This window comes from Serinus canaria, chromosome 5 (assembly GCF_022539315.1).
Source record: "Serinus canaria isolate serCan28SL12 chromosome 5, serCan2020, whole genome shotgun sequence".
NCBI classification, from domain to species: domain Eukaryota; kingdom Metazoa; phylum Chordata; class Aves; order Passeriformes; family Fringillidae; genus Serinus; species Serinus canaria.
The window spans coordinates 38,792,393-38,812,365 of NC_066319.1; the positions used below are offsets into that span (position 1 = coordinate 38,792,393).

The 19,973-nt window shown below is 37.6% G+C and overlaps 1 protein-coding gene across 3 annotated transcripts in view; it reads left to right on the forward strand.

Annotated features, from left to right (window-relative positions):
* The first annotated feature begins 373 nt into the window (after nt 1-373).
* Nucleotides 374-19,973, forward strand: part of MIA2 (MIA SH3 domain ER export factor 2) — a 36,964-nt gene continuing 17,364 nt past the window's right edge. The window contains exons 1-13 of one of the 3 annotated variants that reach the window (XM_018907413.3): nt 374-658; nt 2,172-2,305; nt 3,575-3,661; nt 3,959-5,108; nt 8,205-8,420; nt 8,571-8,674; nt 12,008-12,139; nt 14,580-14,601; nt 14,719-14,807; nt 15,187-15,258; nt 15,966-16,076; nt 16,411-16,482; nt 16,898-17,002. In XM_018907413.3, the coding sequence (XP_018762958.3) occupies nt 544-658; nt 2,172-2,305; nt 3,575-3,661; nt 3,959-5,108; nt 8,205-8,420; nt 8,571-8,674; nt 12,008-12,139; nt 14,580-14,601; nt 14,719-14,807; nt 15,187-15,258; nt 15,966-16,076; nt 16,411-16,482; nt 16,898-17,002 (2,409 nt within the window). In that variant the 5' untranslated portion in view covers nt 374-543. Of the gene's footprint in view, nt 659-2,171; nt 2,306-3,574; nt 3,662-3,958; nt 5,109-8,204; nt 8,421-8,570; nt 8,675-10,397; nt 10,558-10,872; nt 11,020-12,007; nt 12,140-14,579; nt 14,602-14,718; nt 14,808-15,186; nt 15,259-15,965; nt 16,077-16,410; nt 16,483-16,897; nt 17,003-19,973 lie in introns of those variants that run through there. The other 2 variants (XM_018907415.3, XM_009101899.4) reach the window with 2 other exon arrangements.

The window sequence follows — 19,973 nt, forward strand, 5'->3', positions numbered from 1 at the left end:
TTTCTTGACGTCAGCTATGCAGAAATCCATCTGCAAAGATAAAGTAGAAGGAATGTGGTGTAGGCTGTAGATAGCAGGCTGTCTTAGACCTTGCCAGGCTTCTTGGTCATCACACTACACCATCTTAAAATCACATGAAGAAGGTACATTAAAAATGCAGTCATATTCCAGAAATAATCCTAATACAACTGCTGTTGAATTTCCCCTGGCACAATCTTGTACAAACTCAGTACAGAAGAATCTATCTGATTGATAGAGGCTAAATTTTTATTTGACCTGAACTACTTTCTTTGTATTCAAAACATCAGCCTAGCTATCAGAACATAGTTAATTATTAATGCATGTGTATAATCAGGACACCTGACTCTGCAGATTGTTAGCAGGTTAGCACAGTGTACTTCTGTTTAAGCAGATCGGAGAAGGAAAACAGATTGAAAGTTTACTTGCAATGTTTTGTTAGGCTAAGAAAAATGTAGAATATTCTTGCTAACTGCACATCAATGCAGTTTCCACAGTTTCAGTGCATCCTGGATTTAATCTAAAATGTCAAGGATCTTGGATCAGAGAATTCTGTTGTTAGTAATTTCATTTTCAGCGAGTGTGCAAAGTACAAAGGTACTTTCAAAATGGAAGAAGTGTGGTGATCCCGAATGTGAGAGTAAGTAAAAATTTGGTTTTTTTCACAGGGAGTCTGTGGCGTATATGCAGCTATTGGGAATCATAATGTCAAAATTAGCAATGAAACAGACTGAAAATGAGTAGCCATAGCAAATGTTTGTGGTTAAGTTTAAGAGCAATGGCTTGAAATTTTAAAACAAAAAGAGAAAAAAAGACTTGATGGATTGTTGTGTAAGGTTATATGGATCAAAGTTCAGTAAAAATAGTTTTGAATAGCTAGTTTTCCTCAGGTGTCCCCAAAACAGGGGTATAAAATAGCTTTAAAGTATTTTTAACTCATTCTTTACAGGTACAAAATAAAATAAACAAAATGCAAATAATATTAAAATGGTAGGTTAAAAACTGAGAAAAAAGACCCTTTATCATGTGTTTATAGTACATTCATAGCAGATTCTGCAGAACTCTTGAGTTTTTTTCCACTGGCAAACTGGTTTGGGATTTCTTTTGTAATCCTTCTTACAAAACACTCTGTTAATATTTACTCTTTACTTATTTTTTCTTCTTTAACCTGAAGAAAGTGCTGTAACTATTTATTGTGGTTTTCAAAGAGTAACTAACTCTGCAGGAGGCAAAGCCACTGAATCACAAGTGGACAAAAAATGTCCTGTTTACTATCCACTGACTACCATTGTGAAACCTGTCAAAATCATAGTTGAAGCTGTTTCTAAGCTGTTTCCATTGGTTTGGCAGACTTAAGTGTTGTATTTTCAATGTAGTTTCAATCTTCCATTTCCCCTGAAGTGGGAGAGACATTAGATTTCCTCTGATGATGGATTTCTATTATCTTGTGGAGCCATACCAACTTCAGTAGGTTTTGAATGTTCAGAGATGTCTATCTTTGTGGAACAGCGTGTGAAAGGGGCTTCAAACTGATCAGAGCACATCAGTAGTGGTTTCTATGGGGAGACTGGGGTGGAGACAAAGAAAACTTTAAATAATTCAAACTGAATTGGAAACATCGATTTCAACAACACGTTTAAGGTTTATATTCCTAAAATGTACATATTTTCATCATAACATAAATGTAATCAAAAAAGAGGACAAAATCCCTGAAATAATTACTAGATCTAACTTAGAATTTCTAAAATATAAAATTATAAGTATCCCCGGGAAATACTTTTTAGTTGTTAGCCTAAATAAATGTTAATGTTAATTAATTACTTTAGTAACTGTATTTGCTAATCCTGCATACATCCTTTCTATTTAAGCATTGAAATCTTGGCTAAGCAAGCACTGAAAAATGTCCATTTGGGACAAGAGCTTTTCCCCTTGATGTCTGCAGCACATGGGAAAGAAAACAAGACAGGGTTGCTGTTTGCATTAGTTGATTTCCAAGTGATGATATAAATGGATTAGCATTGTAACAAAGCACATACATAAATATGTTTGCTACTGCAATTCATCAGTATTTGATATACATCAGATTTCTTCAGTAAAGTGACTTCAGATAAAATGGATGTTGTATTTGTTTATTTCTTTCCATATTATTCCAGAAGCAATGAGCCGAGTTCAAGCCACTACCGACTACTTAGGGCCTGACTGCCGGTATCTTACCTTCAGAACAGGGGAGGAGATCACTGTATACTCCAAACTTTCAAGGGAAAATGAAAACTTGTGGACAGGAAGTGTAAGTACTTCAATCTGGAAGACTTTCCCCATAAATATTTTAGATAGAGTAATAGCATAACAACTGCAGTCCACTTGCTTCTAAGGATCTTCAATCTCTTTTGGAATATTAACCAGTCATGGATGAATACAGTATTTGGGAGATGGGTCATTGTTACCTTCTTTATACAGAAAGAGAAAATCAAATCCTGGCAAAGATCACTCATAGAGAAACAAAGTCAGGATCCAAATACAAGTTTTCTGTTTCCTTAATCTTATCATTTGGCTGTAATTATTTAATCTCGTTCCCTTAAAAATACTCAGGTCTATCAGGTCAGGTTCCTACCTATGGGTCTGTGGATATACCATCCAGTATTGGGACCTGGCTTCATAGTTCAGTGCCTAAGGAAAGCTCCCAGAGAAGTTATCCTGCATATTTAATGACTTGGAACAAGTGTCAATGAAATTAGAACAGTCATTTAAGAAGGAATGGAGGCATTGATCCAAACCAAGTTTCACTGCTAGTAAAACTCTGTAAGTGCTTCAAACTTACAAGACATTAGTACATTTTTGGGTAGTTGCTTTTTTTTTTTTTTTCTGTAAATAATCTGTCACATCTATTGTTTAACAGTGAAATTCTGTCTTCCTTTTTCTTTCATCCAAGAGTATCTTTGCAGGTACTTCACTATTCCTTGCTTTCCAAGATGTATCCCTCCATTAAAGGCAACATGCAATGATTTGATATAAAGACAGCTGTGGATTTTTGGCCAGAGGGACTTGATTCTTCTGGACCCTATCATTAACTTATTTTCTGTAGGGTTGCCTTCTTCTTTGTAATTTTCTCTTGAGCTGCAGCTAGTCTCATATCTGAATTTCATATCCTACTTTTCTTGTAACTCAATATGGGTCATTAGTTATTAAGGCATGACATTTTCCCCATTTGAGACAATGGGAAATTTGCAGCCAATTTTAGTAGGAGTTGGCTGTGACCATCACTGCAGCTGAAGTAGCTTTAAGGCTCCTGCTTTGGTACTGCACAAACACATGTTCATAAAAATAATACAGAATAAAATAACATGGAGTAGTATCCTTTCCTTTGCCTTCTGAAATGGCAAGGGGAACACTTCCATGAAGGAAAAATAAACCAATTACTGGACAAAACAGAACTAAGGAGATAGGGGGGTGTTCTATAAGCTTATTGTTCATCCATACTTTTCCAGCACATGTGCAAGTCCCTAACATATATATCACTAAAGTTTAAATGCTCTTATTAGTTTTATATTTTTTACAGAAAGGAAAGGATTTTGGATATTTCCCAAGAGATGCTGTTAAGGTTGAAGAAGTTTTAATTGGAGAAGAAGTTGAAGTGCTCACTAAGGTAAATCAACATCACTAGAGTTTCCAATGCAGTTTACAACAATTGAAAATCTAATATCCAGTTAATTGTTGATGGATATTTTATTTCAGTTATTCAAAATGTGTTTTTATAACTGTTCCAGTTGTGTGTTTATTGTTCTCTAAAATAATATATATAGATATATCTAGATGTAGAACCTTTTGGAATAATACAATTAATTACAGTTCTTTGTGTAAAGTTATAACAGAAGGAACAATGATATATTTTACTGTAGAATTACACATTAGAGCATTCTAAAAGTTAATATTATTCTTTTAGGAAACTGATTTCCTTTGTCTTCATGAAGATAAATACAATTTTGAAAATGAAGATAATGCATTACATGATCACAAAAAAGAAAGTGGATATTCATTGTCTGATGCAGAATCAAAGCTGCATGAAAACAAACTCTTAAAATATACAAGAAACCCCATACAGAATGAAGAAAGAACTGAATCAGTTTCTGAAGATGACTCAGAGGAATCTCACATTCAGGAGTCTGTAAACAAAAAGTTGGCTGGGAAAGATGATACTGAGGAGCCACAAATGCAAAACAGTCTCCCAGTAGAACCTGTTCAAACTCAGTCTAGTTGGATTTCAGGATGGTTCACCACAGAAAGTGAAAATGATGAAGAGCCCTTAAAAGCTGTTACTGAATCTTCAGAAGCAAATAATTATGAAGGCAGAAAAACAGAGGTAGCAACTGAAAATTACAGCTTTACAGACTTACAGGAGTCAAATGATAAGGAGGAACAAGAACCCCCCGAATCTGGTTGGTTTCAGGGTGGACTGACAAGCTTTCTGTATTTTAGTGAAAATAATGAAGATCTTGACTTGGCATCAGAAAAAAATGATCCACAAAACCAGGATGTCTCTGGTGTGCCTGAGCATTCTAGTACTGAAGAAACAGCAGTCACCGAGGTACTGCCAGAAGAAGAAAAGAGCGGAAGCCAAGAACCCAAATCAAATTGGTTTAATTTGGGTTTAAGCGATGTTCTTAATTTTGGCCATGCTGAGGAAGCTACAGTTGCTACGGAGGACCAGAGAAGCAGAGAAACAACAGATCAAGCAAACAAGAATGAGAAAGAGCAGACTTTAGACCAGAAAGAATTACATATGGGCAAAGAATCAAAGGAAATGGTTAATGCAGTGACAGATAAAGAAGATGACAATTATGCACAAGAAATAAAAGATTCAAACAGTAACAGGCAAAATCCTGGGGAGGTACCAGCATGTGCACATACTCTTAATGACACCAAAAACACCTCAAATAGCAGAGAATCATCTTTTGATACACTAACATGTGACAAAGAGAAGCCAATTGAACTTCACAGTTCGAAAGGAGACTTGGTATCAGAAAGCCAACTGCTGAGAAATAGTGAAGCTGAAAAGAAAAATCAGGAGTCAGAAAGCAGACGTGGCCAATCAGGTTGGTATACAAATATCTGTAATAGTTTTATTAATTATAATATGGGCAAACATGATAATCAACAGGAACATGAATCAATTGCATCAAATGTCTTTTTCTCATGAGCCCCTCTAAATTGTGATCCCTCAAACATAAAAAATACAGGAGAAAAGACAGAAATACTGGAAGAACAAAGCCATTGCTTATCTTTTAGTCATTTTGAAGACAAGCTGAAGTTTCTGAGTTCAACAAGGGCAAGTGCAGCATTATGGGGAACTACCAAGAACTGCAAATAATCATCTGGGCATCAAGAAGACCTCATGTGACAGTGAACTGAGTCTTAGTCTGAAAACATCCAAGAGAGACAAACTAGTCAAAGGTTATGGTGCACAAAAAATTCAGCATCCAAAAGCCATTTCAAAATGGATAGTACTGCTGAAAGATGAAATTCACAAATCAGAGAATAAAAGTGTCTCACAGGGTTTTTATAAAAACAACATAAAATATTTCAGTCAGGACATTTTTAATGATGAACATCACAAGAAATCTGGGGAGTCCCAAGAAGTGAGTCCAAAGCAACCTTTCTCTCCTCATCTCTCATTGAATGGCCTCAGTTTAACAGGTACCAAAATTTCCAAAGAAACTGGCCATTTGGAAAAATAAGGAGTTTCAGAATGGATGGTAAAAACAGCTAGGTGAGAAGAACTAAGCTTCCATAGTAAAGACAGACTTTGGTAAGCCTTGATAAAATACCACAGGGCAAAGAAACTGAAGGCACTTCAAATCAGAAGGTTAAACATAGGGTAACAGTAATACCTGCACAAATAATGATCTTTCCTCATCAGCTGGCAGCGTGAAGTAACAAACAGGGCAGTGGAGAAAAAAATTCAGCAAAATCTACCAAATGAGTAGAAGATTGGACAGCTTTTGATAATCTTGCTAGTAGCTTGTCAGATAGAAGCAATAAACTGAACAAATTCCTATAAATGTGCAACATTGCCAGGAAGGTGGAGGAGAATGAAAATGGGAAGATTCATGTTCCCAGAATCAGCTTCTGGTACCAGAGAATGGACAGTCTTAATTTGGATCTTAGGAAGAAATATAAAAATCACCTGTGATATAGTAAAACAAAATTTTAATCTACATCCTCAGACTTAGGCCAGTCAATTCAAATCACCATGACAGTGCAAAATACAAAAGCATAGAAAATTAATCTGAGTTTTGAAAGGCATACTACTTCAAAAGACAAAGTAATACCAGTCTTGAGCTGAATTCATGTCCAAAAAAGTATTTCTAAAGAAAATTTATTAAGAATAAAAGCAACAGTCATGTGATATAAGACTGACCAAGTGTAAACTTTTACCCTTGGAGCTCTCTAAAATAGAAGACATTTTTAAAGAAAAAAAATAGACAGCTAGTGTCTTCTAAAGCCATTTAACTAGAATGCCAGACTGCTATTAAAAAACTGGATTAATTAAATCCTGGCAATTTGGGATTGCTCGTAAACCTGGCTGATAGAGTAGATGTTGAAAAGAAGATGCTGTTGTAACTGAAAGGATTAGTAACAAAAAATTGCTGTTACTAAATCTAGTTAGGAGAAGAAAAAGAGGAAGATTCTGAAAATAAGAGTAAAAATCCAGAAATACAAATAATAGCAATTATATGCTAACAAAAAGGATTTCAGTAGTATTTTTGCTAGACAATCAGGGTTGTTTGAAAATATATTTTATAAAACTAACTATTAACGCTGTCATAAAAAGTCTAAGCATTTATGTTTGGTCAAAAAACCCAAATGAAAATAGAAGTGACATTAGGACTAGTACACTTGAATACTGCACAGAAGAATGAGAGGAAGTTGAAAGGAATCTGACTAATGTAAGATACTATTAAATATAGAGAAAGCCCAGAAAAAACCAAAACCAGGGAAATATTGTATGATAAACAGATTTACCAAACTTATTAATGACATGTCAACAATTTTATTTAAATTAAAAGAAGATGTTAAGCAACCCTTAGAGTATCTCTGTGATGGAAGCAGCAGCAATTTGAAAAAATTCACAGTGAAATCACAGCTTACTCAACTAAAGATAATGCTATGTGGAGGGAACAAGTCATTGTGTCTGGACAAAAGGGTCACAGTTTGGACACTGAGCAGGAAAAATATACAGAAAAAATGGAACGTTCGTCTAGAGCTGCCAGAGCTTTTGTCTGCTATAACAATTAAGTGTGCTGCCCAAACTGCAGCTAAAGAGTAATGTTTCACTAACAGTGATTTAGCAAGAACAAAATATCCTTTGTTGGCAAAAATAAAACCACAACAGATGGAACATTTTCTCCTTCTGGTGACTTGAAATGAAGAGGCAGTGAGCCTAACTCATAACAGTTATGGACTGATTTATGATATTTTGAGGGTCTGATAACACAAGTTGAGTTAATATAATGTTAACAGTTTCAGAGCAAATTACTCCTCTTGAACTACTGGACTATTTCTGATGAGTATCTTTGGCCAGTACTGCCTTGAAGCATATGATTAAATTTAACAATCTGTAACTTCTTTTCTTTGTGGGTAAGCATGGTGTGGTTTTTTTTTGCAAGCAGTATTTCGTTGGCTTCAGGCATTTACTCCAAGTTACTAAAACTGAGGCAGCCAGGTGCCTTCAGTCATATTTCTACATGAACATGCCTGTGGTTTCTTGTACTTTGCAGGGAAGCTTGGTATCTTGGAATTTGTTAATCTTTAATCCTACATGGTATTTTCAAACGTTCTCACTCTAAAGCTTACCCCACTTGTATTTGGATATAAAAAAGAGATCTACTAATCCTGACCAGGGAATCTACAAACTAAGTATCAAAACCAAACATATTTCTTCCTGAGCACTTATTTTTTAATTTCTTTACTACAGTGTAAGTTTTGCTTAAAGCTCTATCATTCAAATTCTGAGATCATTATTTGTATAGTGTTTCTTAAGTCATACATCTGTAACCCATTTACCTTAGTGTTGGGCTTTAAGTTGAGGAAAATAAAAACAAAAAATTAAAATCTCTGTAGAAGGTAATATTTTTTAGGAGTTGAATCCTCTAAAAGTAACCATGATTTCCCTTCACAATTATGTGCAGGAGCAGGCAGAAGAAAGCTACTAGAAGAAGCACCAGAGAAGGAGTATGAAATGTATGTAGCTGACAACAGTGAGCATGACAGTTACCAAGATTCAAAAGCAACAGCCATTGCTTCAGTAAATTCTGAAACAAAAATGGACAGTTCAGCACTTGACTCTGAAGCTGATGTCACAACATCTTTCTCTGATGCCATCCAGAACTATGTTCCAAGTAATGGTAAGTGCTAAGTTTTGTAATTTTAAGGAAAATAAATTTGCAATCTTAAAAAAAAAAGCAAAACAAAAAACAATGAATCCAGTTGGAATTATATGAAGTTGACAAAAGTTATGTAAATTACTCCTGTTTTATTCCTTATGATCCAACCAGAAGGAGGCTGGATACATCAGATACTTCTGTGCTTGAATGCTCTTGAGTTCAGAGAAACAATAAAATCTGCAGCATCATCAGCAGTGATGATTATCATCGAAACGGTAAGAATTCTTTCCAGGACATAACATTGACATTAGTGCAAATTTAAGCCAGCTACAAGTTTCGTTCTGCAGTGAAATTCCTAAAAAAAAAAAAAAAAAACCAATCCTTTTAAATAAACCCTCTGCAGTTCCCTGAAAATGTTAGGTCAGCTTCTCATTGTGATGGTGTTCGCAGGGGTCTTAGGATGAGGGAAGAGACGAAAATCTTGACTCCATGTTTCAAAAGGCTTGATTTATTATTTTATGATATATATTATATTAAAAACTATACTAAAAGAACAGAAGAAAGAATTTCATCAGAAGCCTGGGTAAGAATAGAAAAGGAATGAATAACAAAGGTTTGTCTCTGACTGAGACAGTGTGGACAGCTGGACTGCGATTGGCCATTAATTAGAAACAACCAGATGGGACCAATCCCAGATCCACCTGTTGCATTCCACAGCAGCAGACAAGAATTGTTTACACTTTGTTCCTGTGGCCTCTCAGCTTCTCAGGAGGAAAAAATCCTACAGAAAGGATTTTTCATAGAACATGTCGGTGACAGCTCATCATCTGCCCGTTTGCAATGCAGAATCTGATGAACTTAGGGTGTGAGGATTTGGGGTTTTGGGTTTTGTGGCCTTTTTTAACAGCCAGGAAACACCTGAGTGGTATTTTTAGTTTTTGTTGGGTTTTGTTTCTTTTTTTTTTTTAATGAAACTAATAGCTCCCTCTAGTTCTCAGAACAGTACTCATTAAATTTATTTGGACTTAAAAAACTTGGCTTATGATGAGTAAAATAACCAGACAAGTTCCCTTGTTTTTAAAGAGTATTTTCAAAGCCTTGATTCACAAATCCTCCCCTCATTCGTAATTGCATTAAAGATACATTTCTTTTATATATATATATATATATATATATAAAAAAAATAGAAAATGGGGTTATTGTTGCTATGGCGGTGTCTTAAACATCAAAACGTAGTGCAGAGAGAAAGTGAATCTTAAGGGGCACAAGTGCAGCAGAAACAAGGCTGCCAGAGCACCATGAGGAAAAGGTAGCTGTTCCTGCACTGTCTGCTCTAAATAAAAGAGGGGTGGCCAGTGAAGTAAAACTTCACTTTGGTAAACTTCACTTCGGTGCTTTGGTTGAACTTCGTTTACATGGGCTAATTGAAGTTTAAGAACCACATAAATTTATTTCTGATTTCCAGTGTACGTATTTAGAATATGGTTAAATTGTAGTTTAGGATGAGGAAAACTGAGGGGCTTTGTCCCTTGTGACTGACTGCTACTCACTGTCAGTTCACTGCTTCGGCCAACCTCGTTCTTGTACTGTTTGATACAGCTAAAAAAGGTAAAAAAGGCACTTCCACCTATCCTGGTCCCTTAGGGGCTTTGCAGTCCAGTCACTCGCCTTGCCTTATGAAAGTTGCTCGCACAAGGGATTTTTTTTAAAATTGGTTTTTGGTTTTTTTGTTTTTTTTGTTTTGTTTTGTTGGGGGTTTTTTGGTGGTTTTGTTTTTTTGTTGTTTGATTTTTGTTTCGTTGTTGTCTTGTTTTGGTTTTGTTTTTTTTTTTTAAGTAGTTAAAAAACAAAACCCAAACCAAATCAAATTAGCGTTAATCTCAGTGAAGGAGACGAAGAAGAATCCTTTGCTCTGTGGCATTGCATCTCCCCTTACATCTGCCATCAGCAGCCCGGCAGGGTCATTTTTAGCACAGGCACTTGGCGGAGCTCGGGCCCGCCCAGCCTGGCGCACCGGGACCCACCTGCGGCCCGGCCCGGCCCGGCCCTCCCCGCCCCGCCGGGCACTGCCGGCCCCGCCGGAGCCAGGCCTCGCCGGGGACTTTTAGTGCCGTGCCACGGCTGCCGGGCCATGGAGGCGGCCAGCGCCGCCCGGGAGGTGAGTTTCTCTGAGCGTAACTTCAGGGAGGAACAGGAGCAGGTTCGGCGGGGCCACGTCCCCGGGGGAGGGTCGGAGGTGGGACGGTGGGCGCTCGCCGAGGGCAGCTGCCGGTGCCTCCGGCCGGCGGCCCCCGTGCCCGGGGGAGGGTCTGCCGGCAGAGGTCGGGAGCCACGCCGGGCGGGCGGGCGGGCGGGGAAAGCCGGGCCTCGGCGGCTGCCACCTGTGCCGCGCGCCCCCCGTCACCCGCGGCAGCAGTGGTTCCTCCCCGCCCCCCCGGCGGGCAGTGGTACGGGCCGGTTGTCAGGCGGCGGGCCGGAAGGGGCGCGCGCCGCCCGCGGGAAGATGGCGGCGGGCGGGCGCGGGGGGCCCGGGGCCGGCACCGGCACGGCCGGGCTATGGCCGGGGCTCCGGGACAGCGCCCGCCGCTACTGCGGGCTGGCCGGGGAAGGGCTGCGCTGGGTGAGTGATGGAGTGACGCGGGGCTTGGCGCAGCCCCCGCGAGGGCCGGGGTCTTGTGCTGTCCTGCTGCCGAGGGGCTCGGGTAGGGGAGCAGTGGAAATTGAGGCTTATCTGCACGGTGCCGTGTCCTTAGCACGGGTCACGTGTAGCGCATTTGAGGCACATGGAGCACGTCGTATCTTTGAGCAAATAGATCCGTTTACAAATGAAACGCGAGTGTGTCGAAGTGTTTAAAATGTGTTAAATCACCGGTGTGTTCAGTATGTTATTTAACGTGAGCTTGAACTGGTTTTTCTACCAAACAAGTTTTCTGCTAGGCAGTTAAGAAGTACTTACTATTGTTGATTCTTCCAACAGTGAAATCTGTAAGACAAGTCAAAGGAGAATTTTCCATAGTAAATTCTCAGTACCTAAAGAGGCCAACGAAAAGGCTGGAGAGGCACTTTTTACTCGGGCATGTAGTGACAGGATGAGGGGGTATGGCTTTAAACTGGAGAGGATGAATTTAGGTTAGATAAGAGAAGGAAATTCTTTACTGTGGGAGTAATGAGGCACTGGAGCAAGCTGTCCAGAGAAGCTGTGGATGCCCCATCTCCTGAAGTGTTCAAAGGGGCTTTGGGGAAGTAGGACCACTGGAAAGCGTTCTTGCCACTGGCAGAGAAATTGAAACTAGATGATCTTTTAGATCCCTTTCAACCCCAAACATTCTGTGATTCTGTGATAATTGATAGTCTCAGAAAGAAAAGCTTTCAGAGCTTTATCTGTTAATTTTCTTCTCTTGTTGGAACTTCTTTATTTTTTTCTTTTTTCACCTGGTAAATCTGTCATTTAAAAATCAAATGTTTCTGTTAACCATTTTCTCAGAGTTTTGGAAAAGAAATAGATATACAAGCCTTGGAAAGTAAACGATGTCAACATGTAGTGTCTGTTTCTGTGGATAATATTAACTTCTTTTCCTTTTGCTGAAGCTTTTTACTTTACTTTTCAGGCTGTGGCTTCACTGCCTGAAGATATGAGACCTGGCCCTGACCTGTATGGTTTCCCATGGGAAATAGTGATTTGTGCTGGCATTGTTGGAGCCCTGACAATTCTGTTGTTCCTGTGCAGAAGTTATCAATCAGTAAGTGTTGTGGTCTGACCCCAGACAGCAACTAAGCACCACTCAGCCACTTTCTCACTTCCTCTGTCATGATGGAATGAGGGAGAGAATCAGAGGAAAGCTAGAGAACTTGTGGGTTGAGATGAAGACAGTTTAATGGGAAAAGCAAAAGCAGTGCATGCAACAAAGCAAAACAGAGAATTGATTCACTGCTTCCCTTGGGCAGGCAGGTGTTCAGCTGTCTCCAAGAAAGCAGGGCTCCATCACCTGTAGCAGTTACTCTAGAGGACAAACTCCATCACTCCACACACCCCCCTTCCTCCTCCTTCCCCTCAGCTTTTTGTGCTGAGCAAGATGTCAACATGGTGTGGGTTATCCCTCTGGTCAGTCAAGGTCAGCTGTCCTGTGTCCCCTCCCAGCTTCTTGTGAACCTGCAGCCTCCTCGTGGGTGAGGCAGGGTGAGAAGCAGAAGAGGTCTTGACTCTGTGTGAACACTGCTCAGCAATATCTACAACATCCATGTGTTTTCAGTGCTTTTCAGCACAAGTCCAAAATACAGTCCCATGCCAGCTGCTGTGAAGAAAATTAACTCTATTCCAAACAAAACCAGCACAGAAAGTATTTGAGGTACTTGCAGATATGTAGAGTGTGTTAATGAAGTTCTTATCCTTCCTGTTCAAGATAGGTAATGCTTCAGAGTTTTAAATCTATTGTAATTTAATTTAGAATCTCTCTAAAAGAGAAATTGTAGAATCTGTTTTGTCAAGATAATAAGTGTTTGAATATCTAGTGAGTGACTGTTGTAAGAGGAAATGCAATGAAACTCGCTGCAGTAAGGCTTCCTCTTTTCTTTTAATTTCTACACCAGACTTTCAAAGTCAGCCCTTAAATTATTTTCAAAGGATACAGATGAATTCCCTAGGGTGTATGTATTGCTGTGTGTATTGATATCTCTGTGACTAGCCTGGCCATAGCCAGAGCAGCTCAGGTCTTTAAAGCAAACACAGTCCATATGGTTTCCTGTCAAAGGTGGCATTTTAAAACTCTTTGGACAGTGACCCCTGGATTCTGTTTATTGCAACACTGGAGCACTGAACCAATTTAACTGCATGCTCTTTGTGAGACCAATCTGATGACTTTGAGAATTGCAGTGCTGAAACCTTTCAATGCACAAATCAGATTATATTTTTGAGGTAATGCCTTTGTTCTCTTGAGAGTAAGTAAAGATCTGAGTAATAAAAGTTGCCTACCATACTTTCCCTGCTATGGAAATGGGATCAGTATCTGTAATTCAGTATTCTAAACTTCTTCCCATTTTTCACATACTCTCATACAGTCAATGTGATTTGGGTAGTAGGGGTAATGATACTCCTGTTTTAAGACTGGTTCCATAGGTGTTTAGTTTTTCAGGTATGAGCAGCTGCGTTTTTAGGGTTTTAACATGAGCTAACCTTCTCTGTAAGGGGATCGTGTTTGTGTTAATTAATGTAACTATAATTTGGTCATACTTTTGTTCTCTAGAGGCATTCCTCTGGGTGAAACAAAAGGCATTTGAGCTGAAATCATGCAAGCAGCTAACCTGGTATTGTTTATCTCTTGCACATGCCACTTAAGGCAGGAGATATTACAGAAGTTATTGATAGCTTTTTCAGTCATCCATACTTAGAACTGCACTGGCTGCTCCTTGAAGAATTGATGGTTACTGAAAAGTAATGGACTAACTAACCATCCATTGGGGATGATAGGATAAAAGCATACTTTCAACTTTCTTACCCTTTTTTCGTTATTTGGACTCCTTGGCTTTAAATTAGGAGGAAACAGGGAAGATGTGAGGGCCCCATTGTTACATTAGGCACATGACCCAGGCCCAGCTGTGAGAGAAATGCTGTAACAGTTCTGTGGGTTCAGCCAAGTTCTGCATCTCTTGTAGAGGCCATTTGTGACAGATTTTGCCCTGCAGTTTGTTAGGTTTTGATTCCAGGGCACTTGACCCCACGTGGCAGCTGCTCACTTGGCACCTGAAGGATGCCCATTAGGTAGTACCTTGCTGCAGCTTTAGCTGTTGTGTGTTGTAATGTGTGGGAGATCTTTCTCAATAGGAAATCTGAGCTCACCTGTGGAGCTCCCCCTCCCTTCCCTTCCCTACCTCTCTGACTGTGTGTCAGTCAGGCAGTTGTGCTTATGTGGTGAGTATACAGAGGGGTGTTATTGAAGTGATCCAGGTGAAAACGAATCTCCTTTCCCCTCTTTTGTCTGGTAAGAGTGCGAGAAGGACAGGGCAGACACACAGACATGGAGGGGGTGAGAGCAGAAGATATGATTGCCTCTTTTTAATAGGAGCTGTATTTATATTCCTTTTTTAAGTTCCATGGTTAAACTTGGCATGGAATCACAGCTTAAGAGATTAGTTTTCAGATACTATGTGATTAGACATTTTCAATATTTATTCTCTTTTTTCCAGGTTAGGAGTCGACTTTATGTAGGTAAGCTTATTTTTGATACTTCATTTTTCATATTTCTCTGCAATATGACTTTATTATTTCTTTTTTCACCTTTAATTATTTGGATGATGCAACATTTGCTTGTCTTTCACGTTTTAGGAAGGGAAAAGCAGCTTGCCAATAAAATTGCTGAACTAGTTGAAGAAAAATGCAAAATTCTTGAAAAACTCAGCCTCTGCAAAAAAGAGGTAACAGTCCTCATTACTACTTTCAGATGTGTTGTAGAAATGGATTCTATCAAGTAAAGTATTAACTTTTCTAGAAGTAAGATATTTTAAAGCTTTTAAAGGGATTCTTCAAATGCTTTTTTCTGTCAGTGTCTTTAAGAGCAATTAAGGTGTTAGCAAGTTCTGACTTCAAATTCTCAATACAATATATTTCACTGGAAGCAACTTCAAAATGTCTTTTATTTGTTTACATCACTGGGATAGTGTAGTAGGGTTAAGTTTTTCCTGATTTCCAGCAAGGTGAATATTTAGGTGATGTCTGTATTTCAGACTAGAGCATCACAAGTTAATGCTAGTCAATTATTTATCTATATTCTGACATAAAGTAATTCCTTTTCAGTTTGAAGATTTACAGTTGTCTCTGAAGGATGGTAACACTATGAAAGAATCAACAGACGCATCTTTTTTTGAGGTAAAAAGATTAATGGAAATTGTTACTTCTACAGTATAAGGCAGTATTTTAGGAAAAATGTGGCCCATATTAAAAAAACACCCAATCAAACTAAGTAAAAACAGTAGCAAAAAAAGTCGGACAAACCCAAAAACTCCAACACAATAGTTTTACTTGGGTTACTGAAAATTATTTAAAATCATAGCATTTAAATTAGGAGAAGCCTTTTTTAACAATTGCATTGAGGATGGATAATACTAGAACAAATGGCATATTGGACAGTATTTAAGAAGTAAATTGTTCCCATTTCTAGGAGACAGGGTAGTGCATGAATTATTTTTTTTCTCACATCTCATCTAATTCAAATAATTTCCACAGTCTAGAGGTGCACAGTTTTAAAGAAAAATCCCCACTACATTGTTTGTATCTCCCAAACTAAGAATATATTTGTAAAAGAGTTCTGGATAAGTGAATCAAACACCTAATAGGCTCTATAAAATTCAAGTTAAAAAAAGCAAGTAGGTTTATTTCATTTTGCATCTCAGATCCTGCAGAGCTATTCTTACAGCTTTTCTTCATGCAGGAGTCTCTAGAGTATTTGAGTGAAACATACTTTGCTGTCATATTTAAAATATACTTGTTGTCCTCATATGTAATTTATTAAAATCAAATGTTGTATTAATGTTAATATCAAATGTTGTATTAACTCACAAACCAACTTGATATAGGAAATGCATGAAAAGCTGAACAAGTCAAACTTGAAACTCAGTGAGGAAATAGAGACTCTAGAAAAAGAACTGGAAGAAGAAAAATCGAAGCAGTCGGAAAATGATACCTTGGTAAGAATAAAAGGAATCCTGTCTTTGCTTCTATCCATTTAAAAAAATTCTCACAGAAAAAAAATCTCTGCAGGTAAGAAAAACTATTTTCTTTGTGTGTTCTGAAATAAAAACTACATTTTCCATTTTGTTTTCCCTGTAACGTTGGAAAAATGATAAAGGAAAATACTCAGAAGAAGAAAAGCTGGTTTTATTGCAACATGTTTTTACACACATTTTTACTGACTCAGCAGTAGAACTTTCTCAGTTTAAAAATAAAAATAATTTTATCAGTTGCCTAGACATTGTCAGTCAAATATGTGAAAGACACTGTATGACAACTAATAATTTTCAGGTGGCTGAAATTGAGGAGAAAGTGGAGTCTTTAGAGAATGAAGAAAAATCTATGCAGTCACAAATTGATGAGGTATGTCTAACCTTTATGGTTTCTGTTTTCAAATTTTTGCAATTTCTATATTCCCCATGTAGTTACTTCTATTATTTTTTTTCTGTTAGGGGTGCACAGTTTATGCTGTGTAAACCAAAAGAGTTTGTAAAGCTTAGTACTTTGGTGTGGCTTCATTGAGCAACTTTTAATTTCATATAGTGATTGGCATTTGTTGAGAAGTAGTTACCTTGTCTTTTCTTTGCTTTCTTACTCCTCAGTGATACATAGTATTGCAAAACTACAGGCAGCAAAAACTGTTGAAATTGTAGAGGAAATGTGAGAATATATATATAGCGCAGCCAGAAAACCTAAGACAAATTCAGTGATACCATCATGACCCCACCTATATCTTCACCAATACCGTTTAAACAACACACTTTTTAATTTCACTTAGGCCAAATCCACCCTAAAAGTGTATCAGATTAATACTGAGAGACTCAAGACATCTGTTCAAGATGCAGTAGATGAAAACAGCCATCTCCAGGAAAGTGAGAAACAGGTAGGTTCTTCCTAGTCATCCTTAGAAATACTGTGTTTTCCTATGATAATAATAAATATGATTTCTCCAAAGAGCTCATCCTCAACAAGTTTACTAATAACCTCCTGTGTGTTTTAGTGAATGGAATGAGGAAGAGGACATGTTTTTTAAAACAATTTTGTGTTTGTCTAAAATAATTCTATTTTAAAAGAAATGCAGTAGTTACAGTTTGTGGGGAATCATGCATGGAGCTCAGTGGAAGGAGAGCACGAGGTAATGTAAGTCTAATAAGAACTTTGCTGAGACCTATTGGAAAGCAGAAATACCTGAACAAGTCCACTGCTAGGATTATCTACAGAGGCAGAGAGAAGATTCTTTTACTTGATCTAGAAAACCAAGAAAATTGAGGAATTGCAGAGTATTGAGAAGGCAGGGGAAATGTAGTGTAGTACCACTGTAGATCTGTTAGTTGAAAGTCAGGTATGTTACAGAGAGGAATAGAAAAGATTGCTACTTCCCAAATTGTAATTGTCTGTTTTACTCAGTGCTGTAGCCAGATCACAAAGAACACTGAATATTTGAAAATATTTAGTATATGCAATAGTTGTCCTGTGCAATAGGTTGCTTTACAGTGAAGCTATTTATTTTTTTCTAACAAATAGATATTTTCTATGAGCATTTAATGTTCTGTGTGATGGTGGTTTGTTGTGGTTTTAAAGGATATGTGCTTATTTTCTGGACTGAGTGATGATCTGAGCTATATTATCACCCTGTTGTCTGAGGAATAACCTGATAGATATTTGCAGCAGTCTTATAAAAAGCTGGGAAGTGCTTTAGTCCTCTCTGTCAAAACATGGTGTATGTCAGACTTAGTGGTTCAGCAAAAAAGAAAGGGATACTGGAAATAACTTTTTTGTTTTTGCAGGAGGAGAATTTCAGTTCTGCACAGCTCTGTTAGTTAAACTCTGTTAGTAAAAATCTTTTTTCCTGATTCTAAAAGGAGTCCATGTTTGTGATTAACAAAAAAGGAAGACAGTTTTATTAAGACCTGTGGGTGGAGAAGCAGTGGATTTGACTGTTGTAATTGTGAGATTAAGTTACTTGAGAATTATATTCTTTCAAGAGTCTTTTTTTTCTAATTCTACATCCTCTTCGTGTTTGTGAGGAGGAAGGGTCTGGTCTCAGTGCTTTGTTTCAAATGTGACAGTATTCTTATGTAATAAATTTTGAGAAGCAATACATAATTTTTTAATAGAGAGGAATTTTCTTTTTTTTTTTTCCCCTCTGTGGTCATTTCTTGAGTTCAAATAGAAATAATCCAATTATTTGTGTGTGTGACAAAAATCTTCACTTTCCTTCCTTTTTAATAAAGTTAAAAAATAGTACTTAGAGAAAGATAATATTTAGTGCTGGCAATTGCCTATATTTCTTAGGCAGTCATTTTACATCAAGGAAAACCAGGGGAAAAAAAAAATCAATAAAAACAGTTTTCAGTGTTTGTCACATTCCTAGATGAAAAAAAATGTTCTCTTGCATTTCTTCCAGATAAAACAACCTGGATATAAGTATTCCTTAACCACATTATTTAGGATTAATTGCTACACTTTGTTGTTAACTGAGGTTTGTTGCAGTTTTTAGTAGTTTGAGAACATTTGTGCGTATTGTAGTTTGCTGTGCTTTTTAGTAGATAAATAACCTCATGTTATTTGTTGCTGGAACCTGATACGTAAAAAAGAGAAAGTGTCTGCTTTATTTATTTGTGTTCTCATTTCTGAGGTGCTTTCTAATTGTGAGAGTTAGTTTACTGTATCAGAATATCCATATCCTACTTTGTTTTTCTTTCTTACTTTTTTTTTAAAGATGGAATTTCATATATGCTCAAAAGGTAACAAAGGTGTTATTTGTTCAAAGGAACTAGAGTCCTTTCTTCCTCTGTTCATTTGCATAAATGGGTCGTACTCTTCTGGCACATCAGAGCTTAAACTTTATAAGAGATGTGCTGTTTCAGGTTTGTGATGTGTCGGAGAGAGGATTGGGCCTTTTAGGTTGAACAAGGGAACTGTTAATGAACTTCTGTGCTTTGCTGGTTTTTGGTTTGTTTTTTTCCTTCTTCAGGACCATTGGAAGCATATATTGCTTTAGCCCCTTGCAAATCCTTGCTGTTTCTCTTTATTGTAATTCTTACAGGTGTATAAAGTCATGTAAATTTATTTTCTCTTTGGCTTCATGAAGAAGGAATCTCTTAAAATTCATCTTTTGCTGATGAAAATTCTAAAAATAGTTGTCTGTATGTCTTCTAATCTCTAATATGTCATTTGCATGATGCTGCAAATTCATACGTGGCTTTTATGGCTTGGAGAGTGCAATTGTGTGCCAAGGTGCAGCGTGTGTTAATTCAGTTCTAGTCACCTACCTTTTGTTCTGTGCTGTCTAGTTTATCTTTGATAAGGAGTGTTCAGGCTTGCTTGTCTATTCTGTGCTATCTAGTTTCTCTGATATGTAGTGTTCAGGCTTGCTTGTCTATTTGCATGGCAGTTCTCCTGTTTAATTACCATTTTCTAGTTGTCTTTTTACTTTAACTGCCTGTTATGTTCTTAGTGCTCAACTTAGTTATTCTTTTCTGTACATTTGCTGCTCTTAAATTGATTGCCTGTTGTACAACTTCAAGCAGTGGTTTTTGACAGACTCATAAGACAATTTGTTTGTACTTTACCCCATGTTGTTGTTGTAGCACGTTTTGTCTTAACAAAAGTTTGCATCTGTTCAAATTTGTTCTTACAATGTCATTAGGTAATATGTTGCAGTGGTTGTTTTTAATAGCTGGTGATGAGGTGTTCTAATCCCTTTACCCTAAAATATTTTTGTGAAATGAGATTTTGCTAGGGAATATCTGTAGAATGTAACCTTGGAACCTACCTATCATTTTAGTTAAGCACAGTCAATTGCAGAGATACATACTAGTAGGTGTGGATTACACACAGCTGTGACTTTC